The 22,640-nt window shown below is 43.4% G+C and overlaps 1 protein-coding gene across 2 annotated transcripts in view; it reads right to left on the reverse strand.

The window, feature by feature from the left end:
- Window positions 1-1,008: 1,008 nt before the first annotated feature.
- The window catches only part of prex1 (phosphatidylinositol-3,4,5-trisphosphate-dependent Rac exchange factor 1), a 107,362-nt gene continuing 85,730 nt past the window's right edge, over window positions 1,009-22,640 (reverse strand). For both annotated transcript variants that reach the window (XM_030055520.1, XM_030055519.1), the window contains exons 25-40: window positions 21,370-21,655; window positions 20,471-20,689; window positions 16,896-16,984; window positions 16,125-16,207; window positions 14,670-14,760; window positions 14,382-14,510; window positions 14,221-14,262; window positions 12,320-12,537; window positions 11,181-11,283; window positions 8,425-8,568; window positions 7,650-7,764; window positions 6,577-6,643; window positions 4,551-4,726; window positions 4,233-4,335; window positions 3,432-3,499; window positions 1,009-3,332 (exon numbers count right to left, since the gene is read on the reverse strand). In XM_030055520.1, the coding sequence (XP_029911380.1) occupies window positions 3,290-3,332; window positions 3,432-3,499; window positions 4,233-4,335; window positions 4,551-4,726; window positions 6,577-6,643; window positions 7,650-7,764; window positions 8,425-8,568; window positions 11,181-11,283; window positions 12,320-12,537; window positions 14,221-14,262; window positions 14,382-14,510; window positions 14,670-14,760; window positions 16,125-16,207; window positions 16,896-16,984; window positions 20,471-20,689; window positions 21,370-21,655 (1,976 nt within the window). In that variant the 3' untranslated portion in view covers window positions 1,009-3,289. The remainder of the gene's footprint in view (window positions 3,333-3,431; window positions 3,500-4,232; window positions 4,336-4,550; window positions 4,727-6,576; window positions 6,644-7,649; window positions 7,765-8,424; window positions 8,569-11,180; window positions 11,284-12,319; window positions 12,538-14,220; window positions 14,263-14,381; window positions 14,511-14,669; window positions 14,761-16,124; window positions 16,208-16,895; window positions 16,985-20,470; window positions 20,690-21,369; window positions 21,656-22,640) is intronic.

Consider the following 22,640-nt stretch of genomic DNA (forward strand, 5'->3'; position numbering starts at 1 on the left):
TCAATCTGTAGCCTCACCGCGGAGAGCATCAGCAAATAGCTGCATTTATTTCTAATGGCTCAGAAATCTTGACTCACAATGACACGTTCAATACAACATGCGACCATTGCAATTTCACGCGAATAGTCTGGCTGGTCAACAGGAGGTTGCACACATCCCTGTCAAACCCGTAAGCTGCTGATTGACAGCAGGGTGTCATCACTTAGAATATGAAGTTCATTTGTTTCCAAAAAGCAATCCCACGACACAGTAACCCTCCCACTAAAGTGCAGCCTAAGAGAGAAGCTGTAGGGAAGGCTCTCATTTTGTGATGCGTGTTCATCCAATATTCATGCGTGCAGCTTTCGTGGAGATAATGGACACCAAAAACTGTGTCAGCCTAACATGTTTTATGTTTGCCTGCTTGGTCTTGGCTGTTGGTGCTGCTTCGGTGATGGTAATGGACACAGGCTTCCCAAAATCTGCAAATATCAACAACACAATAAATGGAAGAGCTGAGGCTGCCTGCAAACACTTGACAGGTCAATGAAAGCCATGTAGATCAATATCAGTAAAGTCATTTGGTGAATGGATCCATTTCAGATAGTGATAAAATATTAAGGTATGTTTTGACTGAGTTCTATTTGTCATAATAAGCATGAGGTCAGAGTAGAAAGGAGGGTGTGATCCTGGGTGCTATGATGCCAAACAAAGCAATAAGTGGAACAGGAAAAAAAAAAATAAAAATAAGTTGAAGGTTTCGGTGGTGCACATTTAGAACACAGGCACTCCTCTCTCTTGGAACCATTAATGTGAAACTGTTCTGTATGTCGACTGAAGGCAGGTTAAAGGTGGGGCACACTCGAAAACATGGAAATAAAGACCAGCAGATGGTATATGGAGGTGAGATAGGGCTTACCAAGAGTCCTCAGAAACCCACACATCTGTCTGTGTTTGGCATTACCATGTCATGTCCAGGTTGTTTAATCACCAGTAGGCAGAATAGTAAAGCATGCATGGAGTGGAAAGCATTGTCATACTATGAACATTTTATTTACTAGCTTGTTAAGGTTCAATTTACAATGATAATTTTAGAAAGATTCAAAAAAATCCTTTGTACAGTTATTTTCAGGCAACGTAACATTGCAAATAATGTATATACAGTGATGAAACATTAGAATAATGTAAATAAATGAGTAATCAGTGACATGTTTTTCCAGGTACACCAACATACTGCAGTCATTAGCTAGATTAAAACTGTAACGAGCACTTAAGATCGAGTTAAGAGTAACTAATGCTGCATTCTTGAGTTAATAAGAGTTTGTGCTCAGATTGAGAGCCGATAAAAATGCAAATATCTGCTGATTGTTACTATATGCCACTGTGGGACTACAAATTCACAGCAGCCATGCTTGTGCTGGGGGAAGTGTGGAGATGCTTGAAACATGCACGTTTGGGGGCTTGACAGGAGCTTTTAAATAAATAAAACAGGGCTGAGTGATGTGTGTAGAGAACGCAGCATGTCGACAGATTCCAAGCACGCCGAGATGCAAGTGGAGCCGCTTTAACAGTCCAAAACATCGACAACATTGTCAGTGAGGTTACGCTTGGCCGAGAGAAACAGCTTCTCCTCAAATGTACAGTCATGAATACAAAAAGAATTTAAAATGTTTTACATACTATATTATCTCCATAAAAATAATCCAATTTTAAATTATAGCATTACTCTGCTGCCAGGACATAAATCATATGCTGTTTTTTTCCCCGCGCTGGCAGACATTGTTACAGTTTGTATGTACAAGAAAATAAAATCTTCAGTAAAATAAGGTTACTGTGTCCCTTTGTTTACATCATCCACAAACTGCGTACAGTACTTTTTGCTAACACTGCAATGTGATTGGACTAATCATTGTGCTTTTTTTTTTCAACACCTACAGTAAATACTATGGTCTCAAGACAATTTAAGAGACAATTTAAAATCAGCAAGTTAACAGAAGGCAATCCTTCAACTAATACTAGTAACTAACACATTAATGACTTCACAATGATTCCATATCCCAACCTGCTGACTCAGCTGTCCACTGGCAAACAGAAACAGCTCTGTATAGTTAGCTATAGCTTCCTTTCCCCTGATTCTGATTAGCTAGCTTCTAGTCCTCTTCTCTCCCTTGCGCTCCCTGAAGCTTAACACGTCCTGACATGATCAAATTTCCATAAATAAAATGAAATACATAAGCAGTTGAATCTAAAAAAAAAAAAAAAAATGGCATGCCATTGGTCCTTTAAATACTGTTCAATATGTAGGCTGGAATGCTTTTTAAATTCTTTTAATACCTGATATAAGTGAGGAATAAAAATGCTCCTTCCGGACACAATAAATAGCTATCCTTCATATAGTGCAGTAATACAGTACTCACACTAAACCTACAGTAATTGCACATTAACCACATGCAATGGGGTCGAAGCAAGAGCAGCCCCCTACCATCCGTCTTTTCATCCATCCCTCAATCCCTACTTCCATCCCTTGGTCTATTCTTTCACTTTCTCTGACTACTGATGTAACCCTTCAGCCAGCCGTCATACACAAATACCTGTTGTGTTCAGGTGCTCTACGTCACCGCTCTAAACACTGAGCAACAGCAGCCCAAACAGAGAAAGACACAGCTCTCTGCAGTTGCAGTCCAAGGCAAAATGGATAAAGTTTGCATTTCGGGTGAGAGTCAGCTACAGGTAGTTTGGTTAATCCAGTTAATAACAGCTCTGCTATGAGCATCATCATCATCATCATCGTCGTGGATGTCTTCCTCACGAGGCCTCACAGCTGGCGTCTCCTCTTCACTTGGGTTCTGAGTGTTGTGAACCGTTTTTTTTTTTGATGGTTTGTCGGCTCGCTGACTGCAAGTCGTTGGTGACATCTTTGACAGACACCCAGAGCAGCGACTCTCCGGTGGCTTGTCAGCATGACTGCACAGTTATTTGGGCTACATCAGAATCACTGGGCGCTGCCAGGTATGTGACAGGACATCAGTGGGCTGTGCAGTCTCGTCGAGCTAGAGGAGTTGACCTACATGATGCGCAGAAGACTCGAGTGCTGCCATGTTGGAATGATCCCTGTATAGCGGGGGGGGGGGACGAGGGTTTCGCCGTTGTCACCGTCTCTCGGAGCAGCAAGAACATCCTTCCACTCCTCCTCGCTTTGCATCTCACATTAAGTCTTCCTCTTCCACGTTCACCCTCTCCTTGATGAGGCTCATGTTGATCAATAGTAAAAACAAAAGAGGTCTAGGGTAAAACTGGAGTGGCGCTGCTTTTAGAGTTCTCCATCTGAGGGCGGTAAACACAGTTTGAAGAGCCTGCAGAAACAGAGAAGGTTTAAATGATGGGGGGATAGAAGATGCAACTGTACCGACACCGCCGAATGAAAAATGCTTGGAAACGGCTTCTTGCAGTACCTTGGGGCTGAGGGAGGCATCTGGTCCATCACCTTGAGATTTTTCGCTGAGAGCTCAACTCTTGTTCCCTGGTAGAGGAGAAAACTGGTTTGTTAAAGACATCCATAACAACAAAAGTCCAGTTAATTCTAGAGCCCCGTCTCCTAAAACGTACGTTCACATACGACTAAACTGCATTCTCCATGATGTTTTGAGGGGAACGGATTTCTGTTGTATCACAAGAATGTTTCTTAGTTTCAAGGCCGTGCGAGGAGGCAGGTGGGGTGGTCAAGATGGGTCAAGCAACCTACCTTCACCCATGTGACCTGATTTCGGGTCCAGCGTGAAGCAACTGTAACCATAATCAAGTGGTTTTTCTACCTAAATGTAACCTTTCTCTAATCTTAACCCAGTGCTTTTGGTGGCCAAAGTAATGAAAATGTTGATTAGAAACGTATTTGTGATACATCAAAAACAAACATAATCCAGGACAGAATACGCTTACCACTAAACGGAATTAAGAATGCAGTTTTGTTGCATGGGATCATACATTTTTAGGAGACAAGGTTGTAATTCTAGCACCCTGAATAGTGAAGCAACAAAAAGCACAGAATGTTCAAGACATCCTAAAGTGGAGGATGTGATAGATTTTGATGTCACAGACCTCCATGTGATATGTTTTTTTCCCTATGAATGAAAGGAGAAACTGCAGTGGAGATGATAGGGTTTAAGGAAACCATGGTGAAATCAAACTATGTGTTTGCTGGGGAGGCCCTGAGGCACTGCAGACCCCACTTTGAGAAAACCTGCTGTAAGATGTACCTGTTTGCGCATGATGTCCATGGTCTGCATGATGCAGCGGGGCATGAGGCCGTGGTTCCGTGCCAGGATCATGGCCTGCTCCAGAGTCACACTCAGGGTGCATCTGAAAGGAACACGGCGGTCAAAGATCAACAGCGTGCATCGAAAAGAACCAGAGTATGAAGGGCAGGAGACTGAAAATGAGGCAAGGCGGTGCTTCTGAGGTGCGGGAGTGCATTTCAGGCACACATAGCTCTGCACCGTGTAAATCTTTATTTGGGCTGACAGTCCTGCGATACGACGCGGGCTGTTTTATGTGCGGCGCGGTGCCGGGCTGACCTCTGCATGCCAGTGCCACACATGGTGATGTGGCAGGCTCCCAGGCGGTTGCACAGCTCCGAGGACACGCACAGCACGCTGACACCTGACGGGTGGCCCTGGGCGCTGGGGCGCACGTTGACGTAGGACTGCATCAGCCGGCACAGATCGTCCAGGGTGTTGAGAGGACGCAGCAGCTGTGAGGAGAAAGTGGATAGCAGGGGAAGGAGCTTCAGTGGTCAAATAAAGTCGTGCCGAGGGAACAATATCACAGAAACTATTTGTGGCATCTAAACAAGTCATTTAGTCCACAGCAGAGTTTTACAGTCCAATCTCTGTTTCCTTAAAACAAGTAAAGAGAACATGCTTCCGATGCAGTTTCACCTGTTTGGAGAATTTTCTTTAAATAAGTGTTGAAATCAGCAGTAAAAAACAAACAAACTCCAGGTTATAAAATGCAGTCACTTCAGTAAGGAAAATAAAGGAAGCAAGTTGCTTTGTATAGGAAACAGGTGAGACTGTCTCACTCTATTGGAAAATGTTTTCACTTTTTTTAAGGCGAACAAGATTTGAATACTCAGCATTCGACTAACTCACTTGTTAAAGCAAACCTGACCTCTGGTAGAGTGCTGTGTTGTATCATTACCGGTTCCATTGAAAACAGCTCCCGAAATAACACCTTTAGCACATTCACCACCAACAAAAGGCAGGTGACGTCAATATAAGACACAACAAGTCCCGGTACCCATTTTTTAAGGAAATTAAACTGCTCCTTTCTTGTTCTTTTCTTGTTTGAAATGGAAAGGTAGCATCTGCAGGAAACGTCACACAGCAACCTTGTGCCATGAAGAATGACCTCATAGTACTTTCACTGATTGGAAAAAAAGGGGTACCACAACTTGTTTTTTTTTTAACTGAAATACAGTGGTCCCTCGTTAATCGCGGGAGTTACGTTCTAAAAATAACCCGCAATAGGCGAAATCCGCAAAGTAGTCAGCTTTATTTTTTACAATTATTCTAGATGTTTTAAGGCTGTAAAACCCCTCACTACACACTTTATACACTTTTCTCAGACAGGCATTAACATTTTCTCACTTTTCTCTCTTGTTTAAACTCTCAAAGTTCAAACCTTCGTAGAAAAAGAAGTCCAGTAAAAAAAAAAAAAAAAAGCATGCAAAATTGCACAAAAAAAAAAAAATCCGCGAAACTGCGAGGCAAAGGTGCGAAAGGTGAACCACACTATAGCGAGGGACAACTGTAATCCACTTTGTTCACATTCTGTTATGTGCTAAAAATGATATTTTCGGAACCTGTTTTGCTATGGAAGTGAACGGAGACACAAATACAGTTTTATGGATTAGCAGCTCAGGGGAGCACAGAGCAACTAATGAGGAGATTTCACTACCATGTGGACCCGTATCGCACCCAGGGAACTAGACAACCCAACACTCTATTAAAGTTCAGCGTTGCTTTAACATGGATTCTTGCTGCAGTGTGTGATTACAGGCAGGTGGGAAATCATCGAGGATAACACGAGGAGGTCTGAAAGGAAGCCTTTGTGGACTTTTGTTGAAAGGCAGATAATGAAAACGTAGGATCTAGATATTGATACTAGATTTAAGATTGTGTGATTGAACTATTTCAACAAGAGTCAGTTTGGAGTACTAAAATATGTATTCTATGCTATGAATATACTATTCTTTGTTCAAATGGGAGAGGGTTTTTTTTTATGTTGAAGTGCTTTTATTTACATGCAAGTGCTGAGGTTAGTTTGGGTTAATGAGGGAATCTCAGTGAACTAGCAGGGATTTCCGGTGCCAGAACGTCTTACTTTGGAAATGCTTGGTTGAAGGTCTCTAACTTCAAGGCCCAGTATCTGTGCTTGCATTTATATTCAGTAACAAAATTATATGCAAAGTGTCTTGCGTTACAAGTATAGCACACACGTTCCGTGACAGAAGACCACGCACAGGATGTACAACCACAGCACGAGCAGTCAACACGAAATGCTCTGAAATGTCAGAAATCAGAATATATGGATGTTTACCTGGTCAATCTTCATAGCTGTGGTGTTGGAGTCCGTGGGGAGATTGGACTTCTCCAAATAGAAAGCCCTGTTGAGACAAAAGGAGAGTCTATTCTGGTGTGTGTCTTCGTATGGCTCGATAATCTGTAGATGTGGCCTCTCTGACTCACTTTGTTTGGAGGCTGAGTCATCGAGCAGAGCCGTGCACTCACAGGCCCGCTCTGCTTCATATAGGGCTGGGGCCTCTCACTCGATTAACACACTTGCCAGCCATTAGCATCTAAGCTGACTAAGGGTTTTATTTTTACCACCATATCATTTCTTTCAGATTCATATAGCACGACTTCTTGCCTGCACATCCGTAAACAAGTCTGAAATCACACCCACGTTAACACCAGTTTTTTTGAAACCCTCCTTTCAGCTCAGCATAATGCACATGGCGGAGTACAACAGTGAAATAAATAGATATAAGATGAACAGGAAATTAAAAAAGAAAATCAATGATAAAAAAAAGAGATACAGAGATGCAGTATATTAAATTCCCCTAAACCATTTATGCAAAGATGCATTTTTTTTTTTTACCATTTCCTCTTACAAACTGAACGAATGAGTGCATTGTTCATTGTAACTTTAATTGATGTGATAATCAAAATTTGAATTTTGTACATCATTAAAGAATATGATTGGTGCGATATGGTTTCCAGTGCACCATAGTGTACATTTAAAAATAACCACATCACTTGTGTACTTCAGGAAAGAAATTACAAATAAACAAGTGTAGCTGACTTCTTTCTATCTTTGTTTGGGAGTACAGAGTTAAATATTCCCTGCTATTTGAGAAATCTGCAGACAATTCACTTAGTCACCAAAATCCTATCAATCCTATCAGCTGTTGCGGGGTTTCTTAAATCAATCATACTTTACCCAAATTTAGAAAACTTTTGACTTGAATGACATGAATGTAGCTGAGCAGCCAGTCCCAGCATAGTGTTTGCTGGCTTATGCAACAGCAGTGGGTGAACTCTCCCTTTAAGGTGCACTGTGTCCACAGTGTGAGTGACTAAGCTGCTGCGATGCAGTGGAGCACGGTGTACCTGAGTCTGCGGTAGTAGGCCTTGACCCTTTCTAGTGAGACGGCATTGATGCGCTGCTGGAACTCCTCCATGGCGGTGTAGTCCTGCTGGGACACTCCCTCGGGACGCTCCAGAGCTGGGACACACACACACACACACAGGCAGCACTTAGTTTAATGGACACGGACACAGACACACTTTAGTCCTTACAGTGTTCGAGGAATTCAGCTCATTACTTTGATTTCCAAACCCTCGACATTACATGGCTAATCTTAAACCTATCGAGGCCTTATGGTATTCTTAAGCTTACATTCTAGACACACACACACACACACTTCAGCATCTGCAGTTATCACCAGCTACTCTGTAATTATCCCCAGGCTGCAAGCCACCCTCTTTTCCTGTAGGTGGCGATGTTTATCCAGATATCCATGAATCACCGTGAAGGAGTGTGTTGCATTACTTTCCTCCTCTTTGAAGTGCATGAGAACAGTATGAGCTCTCTCATCTGCTCATATGCTGTTCCAACTGGCACTTTTCTATGGAAAATTAATGCTTATTTGGTTTAAAGGAATGATGCATAATGGTATGCATGCATACTGGCCCAGCAGAGACTGATAGGAGAGGGTGAAGGGTGAGACTTTCCGATGACTTCTGAGGAAATTAAGACGCTGCAGGGAGTGCAAAAAAATTCTGATTGTTTTTAAAGAACTTCTGTCGTTATTGATAATCTTGATAATACACCTAATATGAGCCTGATGCATGTGATTGTGTCCCAGTGTGCCCAGCTGCTCACCCCTGGTGAAGAGGACGGTGTGCAGTTTGAGGCTGCCTCCGTTCTGCAGCCGGCTGGGCAGTTCGTTGAAGTGACAGCTGTCCAGGTACAGGGTGACCCTCAGGGCCTGTCGGCTGCCCTCCACTTGGTAACACACCGGAGTGTCTGGAACACACACACACAAACACACACACACACACAGACAGACACAGACACAGACACAGGAGAGATGTTAACATGACTTTGCTGTCACATCTTTGCTCCCTGGTGGCTTTGCTGAGAATTATGAGAGCTATGAAGTTTATTAAGCAGAAGTGGGTCTATTTTATGACAGCCAGCTTCAGAGTAAACTGTGAATCACGAAGATGTTGTCATTTTGTAACTCATTTCCCAGAGAAAAAAAAGGCACCAGTAGTTATGTTTTATAGTTAACAGTTTGACTACCCTGGAAAATGTGATACCAATGAACTGATTCACTCTTATTATTGAATTTATTACAAAACCTGTTGGGGAATGATCATCAAAGTAGGAAAAAAGTGTTGCATACTCTGGCTCCATATGCATTTCTCTTTCATAAAAAAAAAGTAAAAGGATACTTCCAGTAATCAGCACCTCAGTATAATCCATGGTGTGTGTTACTTTTCCATTATATATGGGAAATGATCATAAAGTGCCATTTTCTACCCAGATGTGATATATATCATTCTGCCACTGGACAACTTTAAAAACATAAATTAACCTAAGCTCATTACGCTAATTAACTAAGCTTCACAGATTGATTTATTTGGAATATTCTCTAGCTTTGCACAGATGTAGCACGCCATGCCAACTACTATAAACACCATAAAGTCTTTGGAAGCTGCTACAATGCACTTACAAGCACAAGAGTGGCCTTTAATAATCCCACAGCAAATCATTAGGAATACTTCTTAGTATGTTTTTAGCTGACTGGTGCTGATTTTTCCCTTAACTAATGGTTTCCAACATTAGGAAATGGAAGAGCTGACCTTTCCCGAGCAGCCTTTAGGGTCAGCGCTCCTATAGAATGCATCGAGCCATAATCCTGTGGAATTGGCTGAGTTGCTTAGGAGGCTGACCTCAGAGACACTATAGTGCTTCCATGCCTTTACCTACAACTATAGCACCCAGCTCGCTCAAGCTGCTTTTAGCAAATCAATATTGTCAAGTGTATGCAGCCGCCACAAACAATGTGCCTGAGCAGAGAGCGACGGTCTGTCTGCACCGCAGCAGTCCGAGCTGGGCCTTTCTGGGCCGGATATGTGTGTATGCATATGTATATGCACTCTATCCATATGTGCGGTGCAGTGCTTATGAATGTGTATGTGTGCTCATGCGTGGTAATGCATGCATGTGTACAACAGGCGCGTGTGTATACTTTTTGCAGGCGAGCGCGAACCTAGAATAGCAAATCTCTGCCTCGTCCGTGGCTTTGCCTGTGAAAATGGGAAATGCGTGCCGTGCATTTCCTTTAAGCAGCAAATCTCTGCCGGCCACATTGAGGCTGCTGAAAAGAGAGCTGATTGAGGATGCAGGCCTTTATATCGACTGGCTTTGAGGCCTCTGGTAGCCGGGGGGGCACCTTCGACGAATGCAGATACTGAGGTAATTAAAAACAGAAATGCCCAGGTGTCTTAAACCACATCCACCGTCATGTCAGTGATGCCCGCACCGGCTGCACTGATCACCCCGGCAGCGGCCTCGGCTCACACTCCTGCCCGACACAGACGCTGACTCGAAAATAAAGGCACTGCTCCGACCTTCAGCGCGTCAGCGGGACACAGAGGCAAACATCACCTTAGCCGTGTTTGTGTTCCAACAGGACATTTCTCTGCTGCAGCACATATATATATATGTAGATGCAAGAATTTTACATAATGAATATATTAGTATGTGTGTGTATTTAGTATGCATGTGTATGTGCAAGAATTTAAAGGACCATACCAGTGATTTTGAATGTGCATAAGAACCATTTTGCAAATCATGCACGTGTACTAAAAATTTCACAACATTAATTAAAATGAGACAATGAGACAACCACCTTATAATGTTCTGCTTCTGCATCATCATGATTCATAAATCAAAGAACTGATGATTCACTGTGTAAAATAAATGTTTCCTGGGGGGCTATTTCCCAGTGCAGGGACAGTGTCACTCCGCCCACTTTCAAGTCATCAAACCCAACAGTGCTGCTGCTTTTAGGTAAACTAATGTGGACGACTTTACTACAGTGATGGAATAAAGGTGTGCAGAAAGATTCATGGCTCTGAAAGTTCAATTTTGTATCATACTGGAATGAATGGAAACCAATGGCTGGATAAAAGGGAGGAAAAATGATATTGCAGATCTCAAATATAACTGCATGCTTTGAGAGAAGATTAGAGAATCACTGGTGTGGTCCTTAAATGTATGTGAAAACAGCACAAAACCATAAAGGAAGCCCTGCGCAGGCGAGAGAGAAAAGAAGAATCTTATCTCTTAACACAAGGACAAGGAGGACGTTAGCAGGCAGCGTGCGTTGCCCTTGTTTGACATGATTTATGGAGCCTTTGTAATGTTGTTTTAACTCCCCATTCATTTGCTCTCCAGCCAACAGAATATGGAATCTGCAACGGCCAAAAGGGCAAATTCGCCCTCAATAGCGACCATGTATCTGCATAAGGGAACTTTCTTCAGCGGAGGCCGACCCGTACAGCTGCTCGTTCGCAGCAGTCTGCTTTGAAAGGGCCTGCCAGTCAACACTGACGGTTGTCTCTTACTTGCGACGAGACACTCGTCCTCCAGTTGCCTGAAGAACACAGTGACTTTGTCCAGGTCCAACAGGGCTGCCTTGGTGTCCTCCAGCATGGTGCGCTCCTCCTTCTGCCAGAGAAGAGAGGAGAGTGACGGTTTAGATATCAGCGTAGTGACAGCAGGACAGCTGGGTGGCTAGATGAGCCTTCAAGACCCGGTTGATTTAGAGACCACAGTTTGGAAACAGAAAAGTGACAGAGGAGATTGTACTTGAACTGAGGGAATGTGAAATGGTGACGCGCATTTTGAACCACTGGATTCATACGCTGAACAGATTAATTTGAAAACCAAACTGAATACAATTACAAACTGAATGCGGTGGCTTAAAAGAATGGGATGTTTATATGTTTTACCATTGAGCAACAATTTTAAATACATTTTTTCCAATTCAGTTTCAAGTTTCTTATTATCAGTTTCCTGAGACACGGGAAAGAGGGCCGACTGGAAGGCCACTGCTACCTCTGAGGCTGGGTTGACCTAAGATGATAGGAGGGTGGAGGGTGGGGTGTGTGTGTGTGTGTGTGTGTGTGTGTGTGTGTGTGTGTGTACTGGGGAAGGATAAGGGTGGTGTCAGAGGAAAGAAAGATAAGGGGACAGGGAGGATTTGAGGGAGGATAAAGGGGTTTAGGGTACATTTTTTTGTGTAGCTTTGTACTTCTAGACATTTATCTATGAAGGTATAAATATATATGTATAAATACCCACTATTTAATCATTATATATTCTATATCTACATATCACATCTATTCAACCTATCAATAAAACACTCTCATCTTCTCTCGGGCCAAAAGAGACTTCAGTCCATGCACTTGTAAGGATTTTCAAATATGCAAAATGCAGTGCAAATCTTAAAAAAACAGATTAGTGCATTTTAATCTTACCAAACTTTATTTAATTGGACAAGTTAAGACTAAATTCTTCTTTACAGCCACAGCCTGGGGGAGCCGATGCAGAGACAGGGAGTTAACAGGGACTTTTTGTTTTGATCTCAGTCTTTGGTGCGTTGCTGTGGTGCTTGTGCACTGTATTTCCTAAAGATCTCTTGATCAGACTGTCATCCACACTACTATTTCCAACCACCGCTATAGTCCATGCTGTCCCTCACCAGGTGTGGTGCCAGCGTGGCCTGGAAGTGCAGCAGCACGCCGATGACGGAGATCTGCTCCAACCACTTGCGGCTTGTCTCCTTGCTGTCCTCCTGGTACTCGCCGGCGTTGTTGAAGCGCGCCCTCAGCGCTGCCAGCAGCTGCTCGGCCAGCGTGCACAGGGCGCCTGTGGCCGCCTGGCAGAAGATGACGTCCCGCCGCAGCTGCAGAGACGTGTCTGGAGTTGGGGAGGGAAGGGGTGGAGGGCGATGGAGGGACGAGGGAGTTCAGGGGGTTGAAGGTGGGGGGATATGGAGAGGGTAGCACGCGGAGGCCGGGTTATGAAAAGGTAGAGGTGAAAAGGTATAGGGGAATGATGAAGTGAAAAAGGTGAAGGGGTCAGAGTGGACAGGAGAGGGTTGAGGGAGGAGGAAAGAAAAGAGAGAAGTTAAAAAACAAGTAACAGGGGGTGACCAAGAAAAAAAATCTGGGATGGTAAAGTAAAATATGTAATTTTTCACTGAGTTTGTGTTGTTCCCGGATATAAATCCAACGTTTGACCTTCAATCTAATATGGAGCTTCAGCGAAGGCGATGGCGTCAGTTTTGGACTTTTGAGCCTCTTCTTACCACCCATTTGCTGAATCGTCCTCCTCTCTACCTCTACACATGTTCAGTTTCATCATCAATCAGCCTGAACTGCATTTTCCAACGTTAACTGAAACCGAGAGCATCCTAACCTCCCAACCTGCCTCAGTATCCTCTCTAGTCAAGACATGGCCTGGAGCTGCTCCAATATGTTCCATTAGCCTGCATCCCCCCGGGAGGATATCTCCCATTAAGCAGCACCATATGCCACTCTGCACACTTCAAAGTGGCTGGAGCATCCTCCTGCCTCAACACCTTCCCCCCTTTTCCTGTACAAACACATTGGAGCAGCCTCGAGCCTGTACCCAGAAGACCTGGATGCCATGATGGCGGCAATGGTTTGGAAAACTGAGCGGTGAATATCAATTTCATGACTATTTCGCAAGACAAAGGGTACATAAGCAAGTAAGTAAAACCTTATCCATAAAGCACTTTTTTTTTGTTTTTAAATGAGCTCAAAAAGTACTTGACACAAAAAAATTGGAAGGTAAAATTATTAGTTTTTGGACATTTGACTTTAACAGGAATTCAATTTAAAGGCAATTTAAAGTAGACACGATGAAAACAAGACATGTTTGGTTTCATCACTAATCACTGTGCTTATCCTGTTCTTGATTCATTTAAGAGTGGACACACATATTGAATTTGTCCAGCTGGAAAAAAAATCTGATAAAAGTGAAGACAAAAAAAAAGAACCTACTGCTGGATGGATTTATATTTTGATGAAATTCATCAAATTCACTTTATTTCATTTTTTTTTTTTTACTTTCAACTCTGCTTTGACTACATATCAGTGAATGCCAAGAAATATCAAAGTCTCATTTTAGATTTGCATCAAAAGGCCATTAAATTAAAAAACTAAACTAAACTAAAATTACCTGGTGAACTATTGAGGCCTTTTAAAAACAGTTTTAAGACATTCTAATGTTTTACACCACATATTTCAATATTTTTTTTTAGACTTTTTCCAGACTTGTTAATGGTGTGCGGATATGCTGAGGCAGGACTGGCTGTACTTTTTCCAGCATGATGGATGATCTCATTTGCAAACAGCAATATAGCAGCGGAATCATCTGAAATGCTTAAGGTGTGATGCCTTTCCTGCTACCTGAGACGGCAGTGCGCTGATTGATGACACAGCCTGTCTTGACACCACACACAGTACCGGCACGGAGACTTGAACCGGGTTATATTAGGTCTGACCGCCCGCCCCCACCTCAAAGTGAATATGAATAAGCTCCAGCTGTATGCAGTCATGTTAGAAATAGCAGTACCTGTGCACTTGAGCAGAGCCAGGAGGAGCTGGTTCTTTCCATCTGTGGACGCGGAAGAAAAACATGATGTAATGGCGGTGGGTAACTGTATATATATATATCACATTGCTGGGAATGGTGTGTGTTTGTGTGTGTAATGTGTGTGTGTGTGCTCCACGAACCATCCACAAATCTCTGCAGGCTCTCCACCAGGGTTTTGATGGAGCTCGGCAGGTTCCACGGGTCCTCCTGGATGTTCTTGTGGATGATGTAACGGCAGCGAACCGTCCAGTCCTCTGTATGACGAAACTCTGTTCACACAAAGCCCACGAGTGGTGTGAGTGTGTGTGTCTGGTGTGTAACGGCTACATAAATGGGAGCCTGACGACACACCCCGTCACCTCACAAATGAAAGCAAGTAGCGCACACACACAGCAAATACACACGAGCACAGCAACAGAAGCACATACCTGGTTGGCTGTGGTCTGGGTGGAAGTGCTTGGTCTCTTCACAGGCCTTGGTCATTACAGGTCCTTTAAGTAAGCTGTTGATAGAGTCAACCTGCATGTGCACACACACACACACACACACACACACACAATGGTTGTCAGATAATCAATCAGTCTTTCGCAGCACTGAGCTCTTTCCATCAAATTCTGCACAGCTCCCTTTTTCTGTCTTGCCTTTTTTCCTCTCTATACCAAAGCTGCTACACATAAACACACAGCACCCCCAGGTCGCTTCTGGCTTAGGTCTGTCAGCATCAACAACCCTACGGCTGGTGTTTGAGGGCCCCATGAGCTGCTGTTTACATGCAGAGAGAGCTGCAGGAGCCACAGCACAGGAGGTCAAAGGACACTAAACCCCGGTAAGAGGAGATGAGGAGCTTGGGTGCATTTCTTCAACTTGAGTCACTGAGTCAGTGTATCAGCGCAAGTCTCTCTCTCTCTCTCTCTGTGTGTGTGTGTGTGTGTGTGTGAAGAAGCGAGAAACCGAAAAGGAGGTCAAGTGAAAGCTAAGACAGAAAACCGGGATGCACAACAGAGGAGCAAGAGCGCCACAAGGAAACTCAGCCCAGATGTTGACTGATTGCTATCACAATAATCTATGCCAAATGGTTTTGGGGGGGGGGGTTACAATACTGGTGGTTGTGTATGTGTGCACGTGTCTGTGTGTATGTGAGTGTGAGTATGCTCTTGTTTTGCTACCACTGGGCGTGAGGACACTTTCCTTACTTCCTTAAGGGAGTGATTCACAGCTAGGACTTGCGCTCAAGGTTCAAGTTAGAATTACAATTTTGAAATTTAGTATTTGGGTTTTAGTCCGGTCATTGTATGAAAAAACCTAGGACAAATTGCAAGAGAAACAAACTCAACTGATTTTGTATCCTCAGTTTGTCCTGAGTGAGGTTAAAAAAAAAGTCCCAAGGAATCCCATTGGTGGAGAGTTTGGAAAATCACCTATTTATGACCACATATTACCAAAAAACACTGTTTTTAACACACAGGGGTTCAAAATTTTACTTTCAGATATCACTATAAAAATTCACAAGTTGATTACACACACAAAGACAAGAAAAAAAGTCAATTACAAGTTCTTTGAATTATTCTGTTTACACATGCATATCACACATTATCTGATTTGATATGCGCTAATAAGGAATATAAGGAATAAATGCCAGAACAGACATTTAAACAGTGAATTAAAAGGTTACTACATATATAGTAACCTTTTAATTCACTGTTATATAGTAACCTTTTAATTCAAGGTAATTTTGTGAGTTTGAACACAGCTTGACCGTGCAGCATGCATGTGTGATGATGAACCCCGCGATGGGATGAGCACGGTTTGAGGAGGTTCGGGTGAGGATAATGAATGTGGACAGTGCAGGTTCCTCTGAGAGCGGTGACACTCCGGTTGCTTACCTGGTTGAAGAGGTGCTCGAGGCAGCCGTGCAGCTTGTCCTGCTTGTCCGAGGGAATCCTCATGTCACACGGCAGCTCGTCTCCTGGCAGGCACAACCAGAGGTCAGCTACCTCGGCGTCACTGTTCACTTATTCCACTGTTTGTATCTACTAACTGTGAGTCCATCCAGATACTTCTATGACAATGATCATGCATCATAAATTAAAGAGGCTGACGAAAAATGGCAGATTCCAATAAAATGCCGTCTCTATTATAAGAAATGTTTTACACATTATACAATAAATGGCGAGGGAAAGGTCACGGTCATGGTGTGTGTTCACCGTGACCTCCTTTATGTATCATACACCCTGCCATGCAAAAGGCCCTGTTTTGGCCAGTGACCGTGAGTTGATGTATTACAATATTGCCAAGCACATGTCTTTGTTTGGGAATTCAGACGACATCAAACACGCTGGCAAACTGTGCTGGCAAGGAGTTTGTCTTTTCTTCTTCTGAATGTCTTTTTGTGACACAGACAGGCAGACTGTTTATTCACATGAGCACATCCAGTTCAGATTTGATTTTTAGAATCAAAGTTCGATCCAAATGCACTTGCCAGATTCATGAAAAATGAGCTATTGTGGTGTAAAGGGCCCTGGATGAGAACATCTTATTTGCTTATACTGTGCTTACACACACACACACACACACATTTAAAGACGGATAGATGTCCTTTAAGTTGCACTATGTGGGTCATCAAACCAAAATTTCCTTTCGGGGGTTTCTCTTACCTGATCCCATCTCATCGCTCCCCAGGTAAGAACTGTTACTTCGTACGCTGGTATACGACAGGACTGAATCTCTGTTGCTGTTGCATTCACTGAAAAAAAAAAAAAAAACGCACACACAAACACACACACGCACGCAGAGTTAAAATCCAATATCGAGCAACGAGTTCATTCCCTTGCGAAACCACAGAGAGAGAATTTGGAGGCTGTGTCTTGTTATTATACTGTCAAATAATCCCTCTGATTGTAACTGCCTCCTCTGATTTATGTGAGACCCGGGCTAATTAAACGGCTCTCACAAACAACAACAACCAGCGAGACGCACTGAGAAGCGAAAGAGACGGCAACGTGCGGGTGAAGCTGGACTCCAAATCATTCAGCAGATGATAAAATGTGTACGTGAAACAGCATGAGACATAAACATCAGGCGGGAGCACACCGCGTAACATACTGTGCAACTGTAAAAATCAAATAGACGTGTTTTCTTTCCACCTCAGCTGTCGATTCATTCCTTTATTGCTGCTGCACGGAGCACCGCCGTGTGTTGGAGACAGTTTGGTGGAACGGCTCAGTCTGGTATTTTCAGTCGCACGTCTCTGTGATTCAACATGATTACCGTGAGCGTGTGGAAGATTTATGGAGCTCAAATTATACACCGGTGGAAGTGAGCGCACTCTCTGTTTCCCCCCCCCCCTCAAAAGCCATACTCTGTGATTCAGAAGCCGAACTGCCATGACAAATGTCCTGCGAGCGGCTAACCTACTTGGCTAGGTGACAATGCAGGGAGGTGGAGGGGGCAGATATCACCTGCCCGGTTATTTTGTGGTCCTCGATGAGAAGGCGGCAGGGGACATCAGAGCTGCCACAAGTACAGGGACAAACCTTATATAACCTCCAGTCGGTAGTTTGGCTTGGATCCCCCCCCTTGGCTTTCGGTCACAGACACACTGACACGCAAGCAAACAACACACCATGACACTGACATGTGTGCATATGGAAGGGCACGGGCTGCACCGATCAATCCAAACACTGCAAAAAGTCAACATCTTACCAAGATTATTTGTCTTATTTCAAGTCAAAAATGTCTTATTCCTAGTCAAAATATCTCATTACACTTAAAATAAGACATGATCACCTCAGAAGTAACTTGTTTTTAGACAACTGTCTCTTGTTTCAAGTGAAAATTTGCTTGAAACAAGTGAAAATTTGCTTGTTTCATTGGCAAAATGTGTTTCTTGTTTCTAGCTCATTTTCACTTATTTCAAGTGAATTTTCACTTTTTCCACTGGCAAATTTTGCCAATGAAACAAGCAAATTTTCACTTGAAACAAGTGAAAATTGTCTAAAAACAATTTACTTCTGAGGTGATCATGTCTTATTTTAAGTGTAATGAGACATTTTGACTTGAAATAAGACATTTTTGACTTGAAATAAGACAAATAATCTTGGTAAGATTTTGCGTTTTTGCAGTGAACAGCTTTCTGTGAGGGCCGAACGCTTCATCGAAAAATGAGCGCAATGACAATATGGCCAAGTGCAATATCTAAATCACACGAGCTGCGATTTTTCAAGGTAAAGGTGAAATGTGTGATATTTCATTGTAAATCCAGCATCACGGTGCCATAGCCTACAAATGGTATTTTCCAGATGTAGGGAAAACATCAGCAAAAGTCAAACCATCATTACTTTAGCAGCTAAAACCGTGAACCATATCGCAATGTCTGTAAAATCAATTGCAGTGTTTTTCTTTTTTTTTTTTTTTTAAAAGCATCACTCAGCCCTAGTTTCTGTCTTTGCAATCCCTCTGTTCTGTTTTTCTGTTTTTCTATTTCATCACCCCCCCCCCCCCCCCCTTTGCTTTTCTCTGTCTCTCTCAGACACATGCCTCTGAAGAGGTGGTTTCCAAATTTAGCCTCACACACCTCTTGCCAAAAGTGTGAGCGCCACCGTGACGATTATCCTGCTTCTGGTAACGGATCTGGCCTAAGCACCCGCTCCTCCCTCCCCCCCCGCACACACACACACACACACACGCACACACACACAAGCTCTTGAACGTCAGAGCTCAGCGACAGACACAATGTACCAGAAGTTGGGGACAGTGCTTTCTCCGCACGCCCCTCTCCCTGCCTCTTCCCGCTTGTGTTTGTGTGCGAGCCCACTGTGTCCTGTCCTTGTTTTCACACAGTGTTCCTCACAGGCTGTACACAGCCGCTGACCTCTGACCGCTGATCTCTGCTGTGCCACCTCGGGCTTTCATGTCTGCGTCTCTCTCTGCAGCGGTACAAAAGAGAGATTTGCCCCCTGAAACACAGTAGCACTTTCCTTTAGCGCCCCAGAGCCTTTGAATGCCACACGTGGGATGATTCATCCGTGCCTATTGTGTGCGGCTTTATACGGCTACGGTACTTTATGCACTCGCTTTCAAAGCCCGGCGAGCTCAACAGACGGTGAGAGTGTGTATATGTGTGTGTGCATGTGTGCAATATACACAAAACAACCTATATTTGCATTACATTCCAGTGAGGTAGTTGTGTTTCGCGCAGCGTGGCCGGGCCTTAATGACAGAGTGGGCAAGGAGGCCGCGCCCTGATCATTTGGCTCTATTATACACCAGCCCACCACACCAACAACCAATAACTACATCTTAGTGGGTGGTGGAGGGTGGGGCTCTGTGGAGCACAACCCAGGGGACTGCGGGTGTGCACACACACACACACACACACACACACACACACACACACAGGCAGAAAAACATCTGAATGAACTCGCTGGCAAGCAACGAGCAAATGACATAACCAAGTTTGACCAAAACATTTTGAAGACATTTTTAGCCCTCCATCCCGGTTGCAATGCACATCTGGAATAAATTCCAGTCTCCGAAGGGGGGGAAATGAGCAGCGTTATGGTTGTGTAAAGCAAAGAGGGAGCTGGATGTTGTTGTTCCTGTTTTATAGAGCCCGCCGACTTAAAACAACCCCAGGTGTGAGACAGAGGTATCCCATGACGCCGCTGTTGTTTTTAATGGACTGTTGCTTTGCCAGGTAAATAAAGTTTTTTGTTTTTTTTCTCTCTTCAAGCTGACAAGTCATCGTGCTTTATGCGAGGCAGCTTGCTGAAAAAAAGAGGAGTGACGTTAGTCCTTGACATAATTATGAGTTAAAGTCAGAGGTTTCCACGAAAATAGTACAAGTTGGAAACAGAGATTGCATGGAATCAAACATTCAGACATAACATTTTTCTATTTTTTTAAGCTACCGAGGTCTGCACTGAGAGATCGTTCTCCAGCATTTTGAGCTCGAGAACCCAAGACTGCTCTCTTTGTAAACTGATTCAGTCCTTTTGTACATTTGTGCTTGTCTTTCTGTGTTGTACGCTTGTGCTTGGTGATTTTATTGTGTTTTTAACATGGACTTGCCCTGCGACTGCAGATGGATATGAGCTCTTCAGCTAAATCTGGTACATCTGGTAATCTGGCATCTTCTCTCTTTGAGTTTAATGAATTTTGAACATGGTTCCTGATAGAATAAACTTAAAAAAAATAACCAAATGATTTAGTGGTGGCATTGAGCAATCACCTGTACGAGTCCCTGTAGCTCATGGTATCATGGCCAGAGTCCTCCTGGTCCTCCTCGTTCACCTTGAAGCACACTCTCTTAATGCCTCCGTGCTCAGCTTTGTCCTGGTCGCAGCCCTCCTCACAGGGGGCCAGAGAGGGCGGCTGGCTGGGCTCATACACTGGAGGCTCCCCCCCTTCCCCTTGGAGCTCTGTGGGCTCAGTGATGGACGATAAGAGGCTATGGGAGAAAATAGACATGTCATCAAAAGACTCAAGTTAGTTCAGAGCTCATTTGCATGAATAATGCCACGGATTTCACTCTTCATGGTGTGCATACCTGCTTGCATAATCACATACAACTATTCGCTCCCCTTCCTCTGCACACACAAACACACACACACACACACACACACACTACGTGTCTCTTTCTCTCAATGGTATTCTGGCTTCACTCCCTGTTCCAGTACTGGGCCTGGCCCATAAATATTTTGGGCCAGAAGAATGTTCCTTTTGTAAATCCTCAGCTTTAAACAAGGAAAAGGGCAGACAGACAAAGAGAGGCCTGACGAATAGCCTCAGGAGGCTCGTCTGGGGATAACAGTTCTTGGCTTTTTATGCAGAGATCTTTAAATGTCAATGCGAAGGCTACGAAAATAGTCTATTCAGATATACTACACGCCGCTGGAACGTCAATATTTGATCTCTGCACCAGCTGTTATAGTTCAGAATATTTTCTGAATGAATATAAGTAAGTACTGAAATACCATGTTTTTTCTGAGGGCATGGGGACAGAAATATAAAGAAAGATGCATTATAGGCACGTCAAATTTGGCTTCACAGTTTGCACATTAATATGCGCATGCAGTATATTATGCGAGAATGAGGCTTCCTTCGGCTTTTATGGACTGTGACACTTACACATCAATCTGGGCGACGTACTGCCTCATCTCCCTCACGGCGACGTCCAGGCGGTTGTACAGGCGAATGTAGGCGTCCTGGGTCTCCATGTCTTCCTGTTTGAGCAGATAGCTGAGCCCGCCCTCCCCGTGGGGACCCCGTCTGCTGTCCGTCAACCCCTCGCTCCCATCCATGCTCACATCGCCCTCGCCATCCAGCTCCTCCCCTTCCAGGCCGGTGCAGTTCCAGGAGGGAGCTCCCATACTGGTCACACAGTGCTGGGTGTGGGACATGGGGTTCAGATTGGCTGGAGAGGAGAAGAGAGGATATTCTTATTCATTTTAATCACAACTAGTTTAAACACAACAAGTCACATTCTCATATTATATTGGCTTGGATGAGAAATGGCAGGAACCTTTAGTGGGTGGACAGATTTGCATTACTTTGATTTCTTTATTCAAAAGCAACAAGAACACTGGACATCAATGCTATACACTGCAAAAACTCAAAATCTTACCAAGATTATTTGTCTTATTTCAAGTCAAAATGTCTTATTTCTAGTCAAAATATCTCATTACACTTAAAATAAGACATGATCACCTCAGAAGTGAATTGTTTTTAGACAATTTTCACTTGTTTAAAGTGAAAATTCACTTGAAACAAGTGAAAATTTGCTTGTTTCATTGGCAAAATTTGCCAGTGGAAAAAGTGAAAATTCACTTGAAATAAGTGAAAATTAGCTAGAAACAAGAAACAGATTTTGCCAATGAAACAAGCAGATTTTCACTTGAAACAAGAGACAGTTGTCTAAAAACAAGTTACTTCTGAGGTGATCATGTCTTATTTTAAGTGTAATGAGATATTTTGACTAGAAATAAGACATTTTTGACTTGAAATAAGACAAATAATCTTGGTAAGATTTTGCGTTTTTGCAGTGTATCTGAAACATGAAATAATATGACAAGTATAATATGAAAGCAGGGAAGGGAGTTAAACTGCTAAGGATGCAGTCACTAACAGACATTTCCATAGCGGCTTCTGTTCCGTTTAGGTCTATGGCCCTGCTATTGTTCATGCTGGATCACTGGAAAAACTCTGGAAAGTAAATGTACTGAGCTGTATCAGCCGAGAGGGAGAAGTAATATCTTTTTAAATGAGTTATAAAAGTAAGTACTGTATCACCGTCCTAGAGGAAAGGGCCCAACCTTTGTTTACTTAGGGCTGGATCAGTGAATATGTGCACATACACTCATTTTTAGAAACACCCTGCTATTTAGCCACACACACACCTG

The sequence above is a fragment of the Myripristis murdjan genome, chromosome 7 (genome assembly GCF_902150065.1).
Source record: "Myripristis murdjan chromosome 7, fMyrMur1.1, whole genome shotgun sequence".
NCBI classification, from domain to species: Eukaryota; Metazoa; Chordata; class Actinopteri; order Holocentriformes; family Holocentridae; genus Myripristis; species Myripristis murdjan.